Raw genomic sequence first — 19606 nt, forward strand, 5'->3', positions numbered from 1 at the left:
GGATCACAGGCCGTTGCAGTTATACGATGAAAGATATCGCCGTTTGAACTTCCGAAGAGTACTTGTCTTTATCTCTATGTAAAACAACTAGCTCTTGGTTCATTTATTTGAAAAGTTTCATAACCTTTTTTGTTCATCGGGCGGGTTTATGTTAATGCAAACGCTTGCTGAACCAACACCAACAGCTCTACTACCAAACCCTATCTCCACTTCCACGTAGTGAACGCTGGGAGTTCCTTCTTAATGAAAAACTGCAGCCGGAGAAGGATGAAGGCGAGCCTACGGCACCTAAAAACTAAATTCGGCTTGCGAGGCATATTTACAAATATAAGCCTCATTAAGTTCACGCCCCTACAGAGGGTCAAAGGATAAATTCTACGAGGCAGTTGAGCAGACCCTCGAAGCCTGTCCCAGATATGATATCAAAATCATACTTGGCGATTTTAACAGTCAAGTAGAGGCGGAGCCCGTATTCAGTCAATACGTTGAGCCCCATAGCTTACATAAGTATACCAATGATAACGGACTGCGGATTATTCAGTTAGCAGTGTCACATGAAATGGTTTTTGGAAGTACTTGGTTTGCAATTCACAAACATATATGAGCCTCTCAACACGGGACCACTTTCAACCAAATTGATCAAGTGTTGATTAAACGCCGCCATCTCTCATCCTGGATGGATGTCAGAACATATGGAGGGGGAGGCGGGGGCGGTGGGGCAATATAGATCCGAATCACCGTCAAGTTGGTATGGTGCTCCGGGCTCGAATAGCAACACAACTTAGAATCCCCTGTGACAATTAAGTGAGAGTTAAGGGAGAAATAGATGCCGCAACAACCGCAGTCTACAGAGATCTTGCAGATGAAGCATCAACAAATGATCTTCACAATCACCTGAAGAACAATATCATTGATGTGGCCACAAACATACTTGACCCCAGCCGCAAAAAAAGTCGGAACAGCTGGTTCCACGATAGTAGTAATAGTAGTAAGCTAGCAATGGAATGAAAGAATGCCGCATACCGAGTAATGTTGCATTCTCAAAGGACACGGACACGCGGGGAGACTTATCATGAACTCCGGCGAGCGGAGAAGCGACTTCACAAGCAGAAAAAGGAAGCCTGGGAACCAACAGGTCGGTGAACTCGAAAAGTACAGATAGGAACCCCACCAGGCGCGCAAGTTCTACCAACAAGCCAGTAGGATGAAGCCTTATATAGCTCGATGTTCATCCTGCCAAGACAAAAAGGGAAGTCAGATTTCCGACAGAATGGGCATATTGGAGCGGTGGGTTGAGTACTTTGATGAACTACTGAACAACCAGAACATCGGCAAGTCGGAGGTCCCGCCAACTGAAGACGGCGGGCAAATACTGCCACCATACGCCCAGAACATCATTGGCCATACCAAAGAGGCTTTACTCCAGGCAAATCAGCAATAGATCAGATTTTCTCTCTGCGGCAAGCGATGGAAAAACTGTTGGAATATGGACATCAGTTGCACTCTCTTCCCATTGACTTTAAAGCCACCTGTGATAGCATAGTCAAGGTAAGGCGGCCATGAGAGAACTCGGTATCCCAACGAAATTGATAAGACTGACTAAGCTAAGCCTGACCTATGTGCGAGGCCAGATAAAAGCAACAGGATCACTCTCGAGACCATTCAACATCAACAACGGTCTACGACAAGGGGATGCCTTATCATGTGTCCTCTTCAACCTGACCCTTGAGAAAGTAATCCTTGATACTGAGGTAAATGTAAGAGGTACGATCCCCTTTAAGTCCACCCAACTACTGGCCTATGCTGACGACATCGATATCATGGGAAGGACTGTGGCGCGGCAGGATTCGCAGCATTCGACAATAACTTTGATTAGATCAAGCGCATAATAAACTAACTGAATATCGGGTTATTTGGGAAATTCATTCGCCGTTTGGTGGCATTGCCTTTTGTCTTGTTTCCGACTGTGCTTGCATGAGCTTTGCTCAAGTTTGGACCAAGAAGACAGAAATAAGAAATGTCTACCCTTTTTCGGCAAAAAAAACAATTGACTTCCAAAAAACAAAATTCTCTTGCTATGAAAAATGTATTGTATTCTACCATCAGGGGTAGAATATCACAGCCAGAATATAGCCTAGGCAAACTCCGCGCTAAAAATTCGTTTGAGACTACTCTGATAGTATGGGTAGATAGGTAGATATCAGTAGCCCAATTAGTGCTGTGGTGCGGCGTTTTGATGCCACAAACTCCTAAGACCATGACTGCTATTATAGGAGCAGGGAGGCAGAGGCTAGCCGGCTCGATTCTTCAAAGTCAGCCCGTAGCATCCACGAAGAAAAGGAGCTCTCCCACCCTGAGGTCCCCAAAGGATGGTTTACCCAGTGTCTGCAGTCTGACTCTAGCCAGAGCTGGGCTTATAAAGCTCAGATGACGAAGCTGACGAGGGGGCGCTTTGTCGGGCTTCTGTTTCAAAGCATACGGGAGAGGCTTATGGTCCGTGAACACTGTGAACGGCCTGCCTTCTAGGGAGAAACGGAAGTATTTGATGCTCAAATACGCGGCGAGCAGTTCGCGATCGTAGGTACTGTAGTTCCGTTGAGCGGAATTCAACTGCTTCGAGAAGAAGCTCAACGGCTGCCAAACTTGATCCACCTTTTGGTGAAGGGCAGCACCTACTGCGATGTCAGAGGCATCAACAAAAACGGCTAGGGGTGCATCTTGCAGAGGGAATGCCAAGAGTGTAGCGTCGGCCAATTGTTGACGGGATTTGTCAAACGCGCAGATAGCCTCTTCAGACCACACGATCTCTCGTGTGTCCTTAGTTTTGGGGCCAGACAAGTACGCGTTCAAAATGGACTGGTGATGGGCGGCCTTGGGCAGGAAACGACGGTAGAAGTTCAGCATGCCCAAGAACCTCCTCAACTCCCTCACTGTCTTTGGACGCGGGAAGCTTGTTATCGCTTGCACCTTGTCTGGGTCGGGCTGTATTCCTTCAGGGGAAATGAAATGGCTGAGGAATCTCACTTGTTTTTGGAGAAATTTGCATTTTTCAACGTTTAGGACTAAACCGGCCTCAAGGAGATTTAGCTTTCTTTTCGAAATCTTCCCTGGATATTCATTTTAGTTTGTTTGCTCTCTGTTTCTTAATCAGTTCTATTTTCTCCGTACTTTTTAACTGATAACTTCTGTGCCAGATGCAAAACGCTTTCAAAAATTAGAATCCTGCAGTGAAGTACAGACAGTCTAAATTCAATAACCGTAGAACTTATATTTTACATTTGTTAAAGTTTTTAGATGTTTAACTTTCTTTACTTCGTGTCACCGTATGCTCGTTAGAGGCAGAAGTGAGTCTCGCTTCATGTGTTTCTCTTCTGCCCCTAACTCATGGCACACTTTTCTCGCCGGTCCTCCATTCCCGTGGCGAGCTCCGCAAAGTGGATAGATCCGCGCCATCTATTCGTTCGTATTCACAACATTCGAAATAAATTTCAAATGCTGCGAATCCTGCCGCGCCACAGAGACGTTGAAAAATGCACTCGAGATGGGCTAAGTGCTCAGACTCAGTGGAAGAAGCGACCAAAACATCATCCAAATATACGAAACAGAACTCGAGGTTTCGCAGGACTGAGTGAATGAACCTTTGAAAGGTTTGCGCCGCATTGCACAATCCGAAAGTCATCCGGGTGAACTCGAAGAGTCCAAAGGGTGTGCATATTGCCGTCTTTGGAATGTCTTCAGGAGCTACTGGGATTTGGTGATAAGCCTTGGTTAAGTCCAAGGTCGAAAAGATGCGGCAATTCGCGAGGTGATGTGCAAAGTCGTGGATGAGTGGAATTGGATATCGGTCAGGAACAGTCTGTGCATTTAGCCTTCTGTAATTCCCACATGGGCGCCATTCGCCGTTTGGCTTAGGGACCATATGCAGTGGGGAAGACCAACAGCTGTTTGAGGGCCTGCAGATACCCTGTTGAACGAGTTGTTCAAACTCTTTCCGTGCAATTGCCAGTTTCTGAGATGGTAGAGGACGCACCTGCGAGAAGATCGGGGAACCAGTAGTGATAATGTGGTGCTGCACATTGTGCTTCACTGGTTTGGAGAGACTACACTTGGTAGTAATCTGGCTGAACTTTTGGAGAAAGAAGAGCAGAGAAAAGAACGGAAAGATTATTGCCTGGGTGAGATACCATATGTCCCGACGAATTAAGGTTGGTCGTGGAATCTATAAGAGACTTGTTTTGCAAGTCCACCAGCAATCCATAGTGACACAGGAAGTCTGCGCCTAGTATGGGGAAGCTGACATCCGCCAGGATGAAACGCCACGAAAACGTCCTACGCAAGCCAAGACTCAGGTACGAACTGCCTTGATTCAGAGCGAGCAGGCGGTAATGGGCGTAGATCTTGGGCTGAACATCAATGAAGGTAAGGCAAAATATATAGTGGCAACGTCAGCACCGAAAACCAACCAACCAACAACATCAAACCGCACTGGTCAAACGGGAAGAATAGGAGAATACAACTTTGAAACCGTGGGTAATTTCTCCTATCTAGGGTCGAAAATCACATCCAATAACAGCTGCGATGATGAAATCCACGCACGGTTGTTGGCAGCCGACAGAGCCTATTTCAGCTTATCAAAATTGTTTCGCTCGAAACGTCTCACCATAGGGTCAAATCTCTTACTGTACAAGACAATGATCTTGCCAATCCTCGGAGACTTGGGTTCTAAGCCAGAAAAATGCCGAACTCTTGGTCGCGTTCGAGAGAAGATTCCTCCGAAGAATTTTTGGCCCCCTTATATGAGGATAGACGATTACGTAGCCTACATAATGATGAAATCTATGAGCCATACCATGACTGTCAGTTTGTGGATAAAATCCGACATCCGTATGGATGAGGATAATCCAGTGCGGACAGTCTATAAGGGCAATATCTATGGTAGGAAGAGAAAATTAGGCAGACCCTGCCTGAGATGGAGCGATGGCGTAGGTCAGGACGCCAGACAGCTTTTAGGGATATCGAATTGGTGGACCTCGCCGTAAAACCGGGATGTCTGGAGTTCCTTATTAAAGCAGGCCTAGACCGGATACCAGTTGTTACGCCGTTGATGGTGATAAATAAACATTTTTGATTTCAGATTACTATTATACAAATTGCAATCCGGATAGCTGAGTGGTTAGAGCGCAAGGCTGTCGTACGGAAGGTCGCGGTTCAAATCTCACTGGTGACAGTGGAATTTGTATCGTGATTTGACGTCGGATACCAGTCGACTCAGCTGTGAATGAGTACCTGAGTCAAATCAGGGTAATAATCTCGGGCGAGTGCAATGCTGACCACATTGCCTCCTAGTGTACCGTTACGGTCTTGAATGAAGTGCTCTAACACACTTCAAGGCCCTGATCCAACATGGATTGTTGCGCCAACGATTATTATTATTATTATACAAATAGAGATATGCTTCCCACCAGCAACCGATCTTTTTTTAGAGGTGGCACATAGGAAAACCTTCTAATGATTGGTCATCAGAAGGCGAAATATACTGCAATCAAATGCAGACTGTTCAGTGATTAGGTTGAGCAGGAGAGCAAAAGCAAAAGCAACCTCTGCAGGCTGGCCGACGGAACAAGGGCGAGAAAGCCCCTTCAGCGAATTGCACAGGAGTCACCTATGGTGCTGGCAGATGGTAACTCCATTAGCGGCAAAATAGTGGAGAAAATATGGACAAGTGTTGGGGCTAGGCTATCGGCACTGGACATCGATCATTTCTTAGACTCCATAAGTGAACAAGGGAAACAAATCCTCTGCATTATTTGGCCCCAGTGATTTTCTTAATTCATTTGTCATTAAGATCACTGAGGAGGACGAGATTGCCTCAAATGACGAGATTCCATCTGCTTGTCAAAAATCTGAATAAAGGCAAGTTCGTCCAATCGCTCCGCCTTAAAGACCTCTCGATTCCCCTGAAACGAGTAGGTGGTGATCAAGGAGGAGAAAGCACAGGAAACAGCCAACATTTTTTTTATTCCACATAAATGGAGAGTACTTGAAGACATGTAGCTAAATCGTACAGTCCTCCAGGGTACGCCAGTGTATTCATGTCTTTAAGCAGATGTGCCAGTGCAAAGGCACACTCAGCAGCCGGTAGTCAGATGCAATATAATTAGTTAAAAGTCTACTAAAGGAAAGCATGACAAGTAGCCAGATTGTTTATATCTGAAAAAATAAACTCAATTCGTCCTATGGAAGAAACTGCATATCGTACTAAAGAACATAAAGGAGGAAGTGCTCGTTTCACACTTTAAGGGTCAAATGTTTCTCCTTGGCCTTGACCTTAGCATAATCTCAGCTACGTGTTGGTTTATTTTTAAACAAAGGCAATTTATTCAACTAATATGCTCTTCCATCAAGAGAAGGACCGTAATAAAGATCAAACGCCATAAGGAACCTAAGAGTGACGTTAAAGTTTCAGATAATTGCACGCAATCGTGTGTTAGTGATAAATTGTAATCCAGTAGATACAACATTCTCTACTTTCCGATGTTCTCAACCTCGTAATCGGTACGATTTTCATGTGTGTATTCCTTACATGTACCAGGCGTGCATTGAATACATTCGTCAGCCAATAAAGTGAGCAAACCTTCACTGCACGCAAATTCGATTCTTCAATTTCCTCCTGTAGGTAGTTCCAGCAGAGAAAGCTTTACCCAGTCAGACCACGGCAGACTACTTAGCATATTGTCTAGCTTCACGCATATCATAAATAAAACCAACTCAAACATACCCAGCCACTCCTCCACTTTCCATATGATTAGCGAGAGTCACGTCATCGCTCCACACATCAAATTGCCACTTTCGCAGTCCTAGGACGCCGCACAGTACATTCCCTGTATGAATACCAATTCGCATGTCTACATTGAAACCAGTTGCTTCACGTACAAACCTGTGAAAAATTCCATAAAATTAATGCTAATTTCAAGCCATTAGTAAAACTTAATTATTATGCTTTCTCTTCCTGTTCTTCTTGCCATTGCTCCTTGGCTCCTTGGCCAAGGATAATGCATAATGTATGTAGGTAATTTGGGAACAACGCTACCTAATTGCTTCAATCATCTGCAGCCCCATGTTAACACAGTTGGCGGCATGCTGAGGCCTCGAGACAGGCAGTCCTGATACGCAATAGTAGCAATCACCTAAAATTTTAATACGCAAACACTGGTTTTCCTGAAAGAGATGTTCCAAAGGATGTTAGCAGTTTTAACATGTTTGTATTCACGTGTGATACATCGTCGTACCACAGGGGGTTGAGTGCTTCTTCTGCGGCGATGTGTTAAGGGATTAGACTGCTCCCCGGGGAAAAACGTTTCGTCATCCTTATACAATTCAGGATAGTTTTCTTGGAAATCCACTTCATAAAATTTACCCCACGTAAAGCAAAAGCCTTCATGAGTCGGTTAAGCTCTATTGATCGAAATTATATCAACGTCCATGTCAACTCCATGCAATTTTTCCTTTGAAATCAAGAGATGATCTCCTGCTAAAGTTTCTTCGAAATAAGCATCCCACGTTAATATGGAATGTCCTGAATTATTCATACTCTGTAAGGATTCCGTCATTTTTTGCGAAAAGTTGCATGCCTCGACATAGATGAAGCTGATGCTACCCACATACAAAGTCACATTATGAACTGGTGAGCATTCCTATCGCAAGAGCTCCTGATAACATTTTCCCATGCGAGCAGTCCAATAACTTGAAGCACCCCCGCCCCTTTTCTGAACTTACCTGGGCAATTTGATCGAAGCGACCAAAGAGCTCGTTTAGCGTCTTTACTAGGTCACTGGCTGTGAGTTGCTCTGACAAGGGGGTGAAATTGACGATGTCGGCGTAGAGAATGGAAACATTGTTGTGACGCTGCACATGAAGTTCATGGAATCTTGTTGTTTGGCCTCCAGCTCGCTGACATGCATCCGCCATTTTAAGCATTATGCTACGCTTGACCTACATCGATGGAAGGGTACAAGAGAGAGTTGATTAGCACGTGAAGGGGACCGAGAAAATGTAAATGTGCTGCTGGATCAATTTGTACAAAGGCGGCAGTCGCCCGGAGCTGAAGTGCCAAGAATTCAATTAAGGAGTAATTACAATATCAAATTCAGCCGCGGGCAGATGATAACCACCGAACTTTCCTCTGAGAATGAAGTGTGAAACTTCGAAATAAACCACTATTGGAAGTATCACATGTCACCCTCTTCTTAGGAGGATTTGTCTCCCTACTTTGCGGAGGAGTTAAAAATGGCAAACGTGGCAGTCTCATGATATTTCTATAAAGGATGTAACGTAAGCCTGCCACTCTCCATAATAATGTCTCCTGCTTTCTCGTCGAAACGAATTGAGCGATTTATATGGAATACATACCTCAGCAGCAATATAGGCTGGTATAACGCTAAGTAGCAGCTGTTCCTGTTGTTCACGTTCGCATTCCAATTTAACACGCTGTTCAATGCCAGTCCGTGTTCCATCCACAGTACGATTATGTGCCGCATCCGACATAATTCGATAATAAAGTCCTGATAGCGAGGCTGTTGCTAGCATTATTACTTCCCCCATAAGCTGTACAAAAGATGAAGAAGGAAAAATGTAGGACATTAAGTAGACGGAGAGGGGAGCTGAGAAAACCGGAGCTGGTTAAATGTAGGCTCCAAGTATTCCACTCTGTATTAATCCTGGTTAGATTACCATAAATATTTGAACAAGGATAGAATATAATTTGTTGTAAAAAGCATTCGATTTGTATTCGCATGAGGGTGTCAAAAAAATGTGGAAAATTGTACAAGCGTCGAGGTCAGTAAACTCATGATCCGGGAGCGGAATTTTGCAGATTCATTTGCGAAGAGGCTTCTCCTTGGTGAATTCAAATCGATTTCTTTCCAAGCGGCATTGCAGAAAGCACCACGAATGAGGACTGGTAAATGGAGATTTCGACTCACGAAGGAATCCTCAGAGGAGGAATGTGGGATGAATCGACTTCGCACATGTATAGCATGTAATGTGTAATATGATTTATAGAATATTGAAAGTTGGGGTCGTTTCAATCCCAACAGGGCTAAATCGATTCGCAAACGAAAAACTTTCTTCATACGAGTCACAGGGAATGGGTAGGTTGTGCCTTTCTAAGAGGGGTCAACATTTTTTTAACACCTACATGACTGCTGAGCAAATATACTAGACATTTAACAAAAACATGCATTCAATTTCAAATACTTGTAAGTTTTCTTACCATCTGAAAACTCGGTGGATCGCTGCTGAAACCCATCTTATAAACTAGATGTAAGATTGTCATGAATGCAGCCATAACGACGGAAACAGGCCATGATACAGGTAGCATTGTGTGGATTCCCTGTGCGGTAAAATATTATATTACATACAATAAATTTAGATCAGTAAATGAGATATTCATCTGAAAGTGCGCGATAAAAGTCTTAAATTGCGTAGAATATCCGAAAAAGTTCACGATTTTCTGCAAAATTCTGCTATCCTTCTTATTAACGAAGTTATGATTTCCTAAGCTTTGTTGACCTTGTAATGAGTTAATTGATTGCCGGATGGCCAAATGACTATCTGAGTCGGGGGAAATGAACTTAGCGGGTAGAACTATTCCAAAAATTCAAAGAAAGTGGTAAAACTTAGCGTAAATGAAACTCCACTGAAATTTCCCGTCGAAAAGTCCATGCACACATCTGTGCTAAACAGGCTCGGATATTTAGGAGGAGTTCTTTTCGCAATCCAGTCCTCTAATACCACTCACACAACGGCAAAGTGAAATAGTCCCCATTCGGTCTGCAGCCAGGAATATGGACCCTAACATTTGAGAGACATAAAGGAGGCTCCGTTTGAGCATTGAAGCCTCAAACACAAAAGAAGTTTTGGGAAAAACAATTCGTAGCGCCTGGACTTCATAAGGGAACCATCTCAGATGTCACTAGAGATACGCCCAGGTGCTGAAGACTTTCTTATTTGTGCTGTGCTTGAGGTCCTAGATTTCGCAAAGGAGCTTCCCTTGAGTCTCTGCGAGGATGGTCATTTGGCCATTCCTCAATGAATTAAAACATATTTCTTACAGAAGCGAATATGTGGCTTGTATACCGTGTGCCACCGACTCCGACTGTAAAGGAGAACGAATTTCAGTCGGCACTCAACGTTACGGTGCAATTATTGGTAGGTTAGATCACTGGCATTTCGACCTCGTTGCTGAAACCCATAAAACGTAAGGAAACCTTTTGATTCAATGATTTACCCGTCTTCATTCAATATCAACCATTACAAAATATTCAAGTCCACCTGAGAATGATTTCAATTTTAAATATCAAAAACCGTAACAAGGTATTGCATACTTTTTTCAGGAAGAAAATAGGACAAAAATCCCCTTGACACCTTGCTTCACAGAAATATGTGATCCTTTTTGGAACACATCGATTACGTTGATAGCATCACTGAGTCGTGGACCTTGGGTAGAACCATTTGACATTTGAAACACGTCGCGAAACTGGAAGCTAGACGCTTCAGGTATGAAAGGTTTTGCGTATTTATTTTACAAAGAGATTTGAGTGTGCATTTCTGCATTCGTGTGTAGCACGTAATATATGCATATATTATGTGAGAATATCCACTTTCAATTGATATTAACATTCAATGTCCTGAATTTTCACAGAAGCGAAAGCTTTGACCTATTATGACTTTGTTAGTAATAGTTCGATTTTCACCAAATTTGGTAGGATCATGTTCTTGCTGGAGCCTACATTGCTTTCGTGATTCTAGGAACATTGATATGATTCAAGAACACATCGGTATGGAGGGTATTTTGGAGCCTAGGAACCATTCAGTCGCACCCTCTTGACTTTTTCAAGATTTTTCGGTTAAGTAGTTTCTGCGAATGGGTCCGTTAAAGAAATGATCACTTTCAACCCCCCGCACTCCTCACCTTTCCAACAGATGTCAAAACTAAGACCGGCTTCGAAAAGTAATAACCGGGACCTTTAATTTGATACCCGACATGACTATATTTGATTAAAAAGAAATTTACATCCCCCTTTTGAATGTATGTGCCCCCCCTCCTTAAAATTCAACGTAGGATGTAACTCACTATATACGTGAGCGTTAACAGTTCCCACCTTTCTAGAATAATTTGGTGTCAAGCACTACAACCGCCTCCGAGAAAAATGCGTGTGACGGGCAGACAGACAGATATACAAACAGACAGACAGTAAACCGACTGTAATAAGGTTTAACCTTAAAAAGAAGTAAGCAGAGTTGGACTGCAGACAAATAGCAACAGAAAGAAGGGCCTCAGTCTGGCAGGTCATCGCATTCTTCCTATTGGCTTGAATGGACAGAACATTGAAGGCGTTGACCAATTTATATATCTAGGAAGCCCATGTCGCCCATCAAATTTGATGTCACTTGATGCATTAAGAGCGATACATCTGTCTTGCTGTTTTGTCTGAAAGCTAGAAATGCAACTATTTCAACACCAACATGAAGTTAAGGCTGTTCCACAGCAATGTTAACTTTGGGCTACTATATGAGAGCATTATATGGGAAGTGATCGCTACTGATCCTCTAAGCCTTCATCAACACTTGTCTGCATTGGGTCCTCGGGGTATTCTACCGGGTTGATCAGAAACCAGAAGTGGCAATGGGTAGGTCATACACTAAGAAAGGACAACTCCATTGCAGGTTATATCATCCAATAGACTCCACTATCCTAGGCTGACCGACGAATGAGTCACTCTATAACTGTGCTGTAGAGCGTGTGTATGTGCGGATGAAGAGAAAACTGTACTTAATTAAGAAATTTAAAAAAATTAAGAAAGTCATCATTCCATATAACAGGAAAAATATTAGGACATTCAGTTCAGTCGCTCTGTCAAAGCGGGTCTATTTCGCGACGAGAAATCAGCAAGGTTTCCTGATATATGGACGGGATCAGGACGTAAGCGAATTATCCCGAGTCACCCAAATTTGTATCTGTTCGCTAGATATTGGCACCCTTCCGCTCGTTAAAATATAGGAACTAGCAAGAGCCCCCGTGAGATACGTGGCAGGTCTGTGTCTGGCAAAAAAGTTGATGATATGGTGCCAAAAGCTAGACCATAAAAAGTGTACGGGGTAAAAATATCTATAAACTCCTCAGCAATCAATATGAATGCCAGGGTTTCTCCCCACCACTTGCCAAGCTTGCGTGCTTAGGAAACTCCATGAGGAAGATTTTCTGGAGAACCCGAAGAGAAACCTGATGATAAGCGGTAGTCAGAACCTAAGTCAAGATTTGACTACGTGTCGAAATTTGATTGATTACGGGGGCTAAGGTGAAACGGTGAACTTCGGATACCAGGGAAAACTGTCATTAGAAAAGAATGCCTCACCGCAAACCGCTTTCACGTAAATCCGCATTGGGCAATACAAGGGCTCCCACCAAATCGCTCCCAGCTGTAAGGACTATATCATCGTAATGCACTAAGGTTTGCTTATAATCGGTTGGGGTATACAGTAAAATGTTACGAATAACATTTACTAACAAAAATGTCAGCCATTGGCAAAGATAGTATTGTTCCTCCTGCAACCATACAGGGAAGGGTTCGCGATTAATCTTGAGGAGACTCCTGACTTGCCATCATTTAACAAGTGATTTCTTTGGCTTCCAGCTAAAAAGTATAATGGGATTTTGACTCTAAAACAACTTGGCTTCAACACCTCGATTTGGATACTGTTTCGGAAGAGGGTAGCAGGGGGGCAGCCTGGGGATACTATTAACTATAGGCGGTCGGAAACAAATGGGCTGTGGGTTCCACTATGAGTTTGGCACCGTCAAATTACAATATCAGTTCTAAATTCAGTGAGAAAACGTGCAGCTCACGGTACCTTCATATAAAGTGTAGATGAGGTGCCATATTTTCCAATTAAACTTGTAACATTGTAAAGTGGCCACTGCAGCAATCATTCGTCCAATCAATAGTCGCAAGATATTTATATACCCCATATATGTTATTGTGGTGGAAATCAAGGCTAACCTGTTGTATGCAAATAGAATTGCTAGACACCGTTCTTGCATAATGGTTTCAAAAGACCTTCAAGCTCAAGAACTAAATGATGGCGAAACCACAACGGTCTATAAAAAGTATAAAGAAGTACAACAGAGAAATATAAGAGATTCTGCTTATTTTCATTAGATCGAGGACCAATTATGGAATATTCATTAGAACTATTAATAATGAATTATTATTTTATAATATAAGGCGCCAAACCAGGCAGCATCCAAAATTAAAACACAGTATCGACAACCTCATATAGCTCTAAATCAAAAGACTGGACTTTGGTTCGCAAAAGTGGGCATTCATCTTGTTCCTTAGATACAAATTTGCGCGCCCGAAAGGCAACATTTCTGATCTAGAAATAGAAAGAATGGATTAGATATTCCAATTAACTGGCGTATTACCTGAGTATATGTACTCCACCTATACAAACGCATAAATCTTCGGACTGATCAGTCTAACTTGTTTTCACCTAAAAGAGCTGTGAAACCTAGTATCAGTTCATAAGGAATACATACAGTTCTAGGTGGCCGCTTGAATACATGCAACGTTCCTATCGAACAGGCAAATTCATGGAAGCACCACTACGGGATGGAAAAAGGTCCACACATTTGTCAAGCCGAAGTCTGAGGTAAGATATTTTAGAGACTGGCCACAGAGAAGATCTCTCTTCTCCGGTATGGCTTTTGACAGTAGATACATTGTTGTGGCTCCTGGAAGATACAAAGTACATCTTACCCGCAATAATTATCTGCAGGTTTGCGGACACAGTATCTAACATCTTCTTTTTCTATCATAAATATTCCCTTACAGACTTTCGGAGCTTAACCGGATTTTATCCACAATCATACGGTCGAGGTATCGCTGATAGATTTGGTCGTTATATAAGCTACGGAATGGACTCATAGTGGAAGCTATGAAGGGTTCACTAGTTGTATCTTATCAGAGGTAGAAATCCAACTAGTATAATCATTCAAGGATTTCCATATCGTGTCCATCTTCTATCTTGTCCAGGGACAAAATCAAACGGCTCTGTGCTGTTGAACTATAGGTAAGCAAAGATTCAAAGTTGGGTTGCCTAAGTATGACTTGGACCATGAGGAATACGTCAGCTACGACACTTGAAAGTACACTAAATCCATCCCCTATTTATATGGAGGTGAAACGAAAAGCAGATAAAGTAAGATATAGATTGGTGCCATTGTCGCGCGGAAGCGCAACAAATTATGCGGTCCAACAACTTGAAATCAATGGTCAGATGGCTCTAATGGCTGCCGGCCTTATGGTTTCCAGATTTGCCTGTGGGAAACGTCCTTCGTTGTAATCACAATAAGGTTGTGGCAAAAATGTGCACGCAACGTTAACAGAAATGCCACTTCAAACCAGTTGGCCAACTTAAAAATATTCTGATATTGCTTGCTAAGAGCCAAGTCCAATCTGGAAGGTGAAATTCCAAGGATTCAGCCATAGTCGAATGGAGAAATTTGGTTTCCTGTCAGCAGGCGAAAATGTCAATGAAAGAAACCAGGGCTAAGGCCCAGGGAACGAACTCTTTACTGTCCATCGAGAAGGAGATTTGAAAGCCCTGCTAGTGACTTTACCAGGACACAGCCGGGCTCATGCGACTTGAAATGAAAATACCTCGGAAAATGTTTTTCAAAGAACGATCTGCAAACTCTCTACCTTTTTAAGACATTATTGGATTCACAATAAAGTCTGGAAAGCCGCAGACGGGAACCTGTCGAATAGACGATTTTAAGGTACAATACAATGGGTCTAATAAGGGCCCTGAGTATTTCAAACTGGCAATTACCCTCTCGAAAATAACTTAATTTAATTTAAGGCAGTCTTGATAGCCGAGTGGTTAGAGCACCAGACTGTCGTACGCAAGATCGCGGTTCAAACCTCACTGGTGACAGTGGAATTCGTATCATGATTTGACGTCTAATACCAATCGACTTAGCTGTGAATGAGCACCTGAGTCAAATCATGGTAACAATTTTGGGCAAGTGCAATGCTGACCACATTGCCTCCTACAAGGTACTGAAATCCAGTAGTTTAGAATTACGGTCTCGAATGAAGTGCTCTAACACACTTCAAGGCTCCGATCTAATTGGGTTGTTGCGCCAATGATTATTACTATTATAGTCTTGCACATCCAAGTCAATCGTAAACGATCCAAAGACCAACCGAAATGTTGATGTCCTGCTACGCTATGCTCTTCTCGAACCAATCTTATGACCGAGAAAAGTGGCGAACCCGATACAGATGAGTCAACCTGCATGCTAAAGTTTAAGGAATAAGGATGCAAAGTCCATAGCTGGTTGCTTCGAAACGGAGTTTAGACTCATTATGTTCACCAACTCGACTCTAAGCTAATATGGAAATATATAACAATAGAAGAAGTCCTCAATCAATCCTTAACCTTTAACAGAATCTTCATATGAAGTCAACTAGAATGGAGCTTTCTCTAATTGTTGCTAAGACTCAGCCGTCAGTCATTACCTCCTTTGATCATTATGTCATTGAAGTAAGCGACCTTGGCATTTTTGGGTTCCCTGCAATACTTTGCCTTATTACAAAAGTCACAGGAATAGTCCAGTTCGTAATGAATGCAAATTATTTTAGCACAACCAATTTCAACCTTATTGAAAAAAACTTAATTTGTGGACCCTAAGAAATGCAACCAGTATATGTAGCTCGACTGCTTCTAGCAGTTCAGCTCATATTCATAAAATACCCTAGCCTAAGCTACTCTTCACATAAGTACTAATGATAACTAATCGCTTAAGAACCACAAAGTTCGTAGCTGGAGTCTTTCTTTTATTTTTTTTTTATTTATTTCACTATACACATGTGACGCGAGTAAAACATAGGCTCACAGTTTGCAAAAAGAACTTTCTATGATGACATCATTATTCCGTGGAGACTGCAGGGTAGGGTCTTCCTCATGGGAGGTTTGTAAATTCGGTACTAATTTAACATCTACAGTCCCACTAGCAGATCCTACTCTCCACCGAACGTTAGTAACCCTTGAGCAATGCAAAACAGCATATGAAAGAAGATCAGCGGCGAATTCACTGCAGCAGAAAACGGAGATGAGCCAACTAGCTCTCTGGACTGAGGGTTGATCAACAGGTTCAACCTGAAATTGAGCCTGGGATCGGATCGGAAATACAACGACAAAGGAAAGAGGATTACGAGTTTTGAACCTTGACTATGCTCTCCCTATTCAGACTGGCTTCTCTCACTTATTAAACAAGTGAAAAAAGTACAAGATAGGTATCTTGGAGGTTCAGAAGGCGAAATTATTAGACAATGAAGTGTTTTGACTCTTAAACGCACACAATTTTCAAAAACGGAAAAAGGTGTAGAACGTGAGAATGCAGCATAAGGATGTCTCCCGCAATATCTAAGGCGTCAAGCCGATCAACTAAAGATCTGTTGCTCTTTATGCAGAAACTAGATTTTTAACTTTTGGCTAATCAACGTATACGGTCTAATGGAAGGCAAGAAGGACTCAGAGAGCTGGGCCATTGTGCCACTACTGCATATTGTAGTCTCCACGATATCACTAACGAGAACGGAAGCAGCTTTATAAAAATCATTTGCAGCAGAAACATGATAATCTTATCGAAGAGATTCCCTCATCGAAGGATCCACAGAAGTATAAGTCTCATTAAGAGATGAGTTGAGTATTCCGGAGGATTCGAAGCATGTTTCCTTCCATTATCCTAGATTCGCAGAGGAGAGGAAAATCTAGAGGAGATATTGGGAGGAATGGCAGCACCGGAAAATCTAATTGGAAGAATGCTTGCATGACAGGAGAACTGGAATGGAGTTAACCACATGGTAGGGCAGGAGTCGGAACACCAGTACTGGCGGCTTTTGCAAGTCGGCAAGCAGGCTCCCGACCATCAATACCCCTGGACTACAGTAACCCGATAGTGAATAACTTGGCCACCGTTGCAATATAATACTACAAGTAGAGGCATTTAGAAAGGGTACATCACTCCGAGAACGCCTGTTCGAAAGAGGCTCTTGTGCATTCGCTAGCTCACTGTATGGTGATTACGCCTGGTTGGAAGATCTTGCAGAAATAGTGCGCAGTCAACGCCGGTGCCGGTGAAGGATCGTCAGCTGAATCAGACGCCAGACAGAGGACTCAGGAAGGCAAATGGAGGCATGGACATGGCAACTATAATCTTACCGGCTGAAGCAACGTTCAAACTGCTGGCGCAATGAGGTTGATACAAATAAATCCCGACCACTGCGAGTAATCAAAAGATCTACTTTTAAACACCATCTATTTGAAGCGAATTGAAAGACAATAAGACTAGTGCCTGGAGTAGAGTTGTAACTATCAAGGTAGCAATATGGGTGTAAGAAAATCAATCCATCCAAGAAGTGATGGCGTTTCTGAAAGTTGGATTCGTCAGGGCAAAAGTAGCTGGCATCTACATACGAGTATACAGTTGCTATTTTCCGTCAAGCGCGACGATAGCACAGTTCGAGGAAATTCTAAGTATGTTCATCATAGCGGGTGGGAAAGCGAACTACGAACATTAGTGACCGCATTTTGCTCCAGACTGCTTGCAAACATCGAAAATGTACTCACTTTTCGTGGGACAGGGTCGCGCTCAATAGCCGTTTTGACACATGAGAGTACCACATTGGCGAGCAGAATGATTTGGTTTGTCAAGGAGCACTACACTCATAGCGACCACGAGACAATTTATCTCCAGATCGAAAATGAGCCATGCGGCGATTTGCGTTCCCGCAGAGTTGGAACTCAGTTGATCCGTGAATAAGTTTGAAAGTGTTACATTCATCGAGATACTATCGGGATGCTTTGATCCCGGTGGTTTGGCTTCAAAAACGGTAATGTAATGAAACGCATAACGAAAGCATCCGACGCTGCCATAACGAGTTGGCGAGTCCTCACAAATGGGAAAATAGGGAAGAAATCATGCTTTCAAGAAACAAGGATATGCCAACGGCGCAGAGGAAGACCAGACCTCGATGGGGTAAGGGACACTTTGCTGTAATTATTGATTTAATAAACCAGAATCCACCAAACATACTAAGGTTTGAATGCTGTATTGGACGGGTCATATAGATCGTATGGATGTCAAGCGCTCACCCACTGAAATGACCACTAAAAAGGATGGATAGGACTCAGTGGATAAATACTTAGTGGACAATACAATTTACATGCAGCTCTGTTTCCGAAATTGGAGGATGCAGTCGTTGGACCAACAAGGATGGAGACAAACACGTCGGGAAGCCTAGAATCGACATCGGACTGTAGCGTCATAGAAGACAATTCACATAGATACATTCGCATGCAACTATCGACGATCACGATTAATTATCGTCGATTTAGAAGGGTTATGTACGCGAATCCATATAGGATTTTTGTAATTCAAGGAAGGAAGGGGATGTTGACGTGTCGCGAGTTGAGTTGACCTAATCCAATGTTACAACATGTCACTACACCAGATAGTCTTTTTGATGGAGCTCGACACCCAATTGTGACCAAATGCTTCTAACAGCTTGAAAGACGTCTAAAATGATAGGAAGGGTACTCCGAAAATAGGGCCTGAAAACCTAGACTATTCAAATGTTGGGAAGTCTAAAAATTTTCCAAATCTGCTCTTGTCAGAGTGTCACATACCAAGGATACATTCACCTTTCCATCATCTGAATTGCATCTTACTTCACTCAAAAATATATTTCAAGAAAGGCTGATTTCCGATAAAAATTGTAAAGGAAATTTTTCATATTAACGGAAGGTAGGTACTTTTATGAAGTCGAAACTCATTATTAGTTTCATCTAAATTGGAGCGGAAACCTATTTTATTACCGTTCAAATCGAGGTAGTGAGGTAAAATGCATTATCAACTAATGAATCTTTACGAGAAAACAGTTTTCAGTTAAATCATTTGCCCCACATATAGTTCTCAGTAGGCGAGAATTTATTTCTAATTTGAAGGAAAGTTTTGTATTCTTTCAAACAATGAAAATGTTAGTTCAAGTTCTCGAGATAAATTGTTATAAATCTAGATCTGATTGAGAACTTCTTTTCCTTTCAAATTATTAAGGAAGGAAGGGAAAGAGATGAAAAATACATGTATCCTAAAATTTCCTAAGTGGAACTATGTAATAAAAACTCCCGTCACGATTACGAACTTATCCAGAACAGGTGAATATATCTGAAAACACCAAGTACACGGTTAAATGCACACTTTCAGATGACCTCTCACCATAATAAATTTATCCAAAGCTTCTTACCAAAATCACCGCAAACAGAGGTAATGGTGCCAACGTTCCACCAACAATAACCGACAGGAAAGCCAATGTGGCCGTCGTTGAAATGGCAAAAGCCAATGCGGCAAATGGTGAGCTTAGCACGGCTGGGAACTGTAAAGCTGTTAAAATACTTCCGCACACAATGGCCGCAATAACTAGCATAACTAAATGCAACACATTCTGTGCGTGGAGAATTGTGGAAAGGACAATTA

General features: G+C 42.5%; 1 protein-coding gene across 5 annotated transcripts in view; it reads right to left on the reverse strand.

The window, feature by feature from the left end:
* LOC119647624 (adenylate cyclase type 2) overlaps nucleotides 1-19606 on the reverse strand; it is a 240162-nt gene that overhangs the window by 74000 nt on the left and 146556 nt on the right. For all 5 annotated transcript variants that reach the window (XM_038048671.1, XM_038048673.1, XM_038048674.1 and 2 more), the window contains 6 exons: nucleotides 19377-19574; nucleotides 9272-9391; nucleotides 8410-8604; nucleotides 7777-7992; nucleotides 7091-7218; nucleotides 6779-6937 (listed from right to left, as the gene is read on the reverse strand). In XM_038048671.1, coding sequence (XP_037904599.1) covers nucleotides 6779-6937; nucleotides 7091-7218; nucleotides 7777-7992; nucleotides 8410-8604; nucleotides 9272-9391; nucleotides 19377-19574 — 1016 coding nt within the window. The remainder of the gene's footprint in view (nucleotides 1-6778; nucleotides 6938-7090; nucleotides 7219-7776; nucleotides 7993-8409; nucleotides 8605-9271; nucleotides 9392-19376; nucleotides 19575-19606) is intronic.

Source organism: Hermetia illucens, chromosome 2, assembly GCF_905115235.1.
Source record: "Hermetia illucens chromosome 2, iHerIll2.2.curated.20191125, whole genome shotgun sequence".
Lineage (NCBI taxonomy): Eukaryota > Metazoa > Arthropoda > Insecta > Diptera > Stratiomyidae > Hermetia > Hermetia illucens.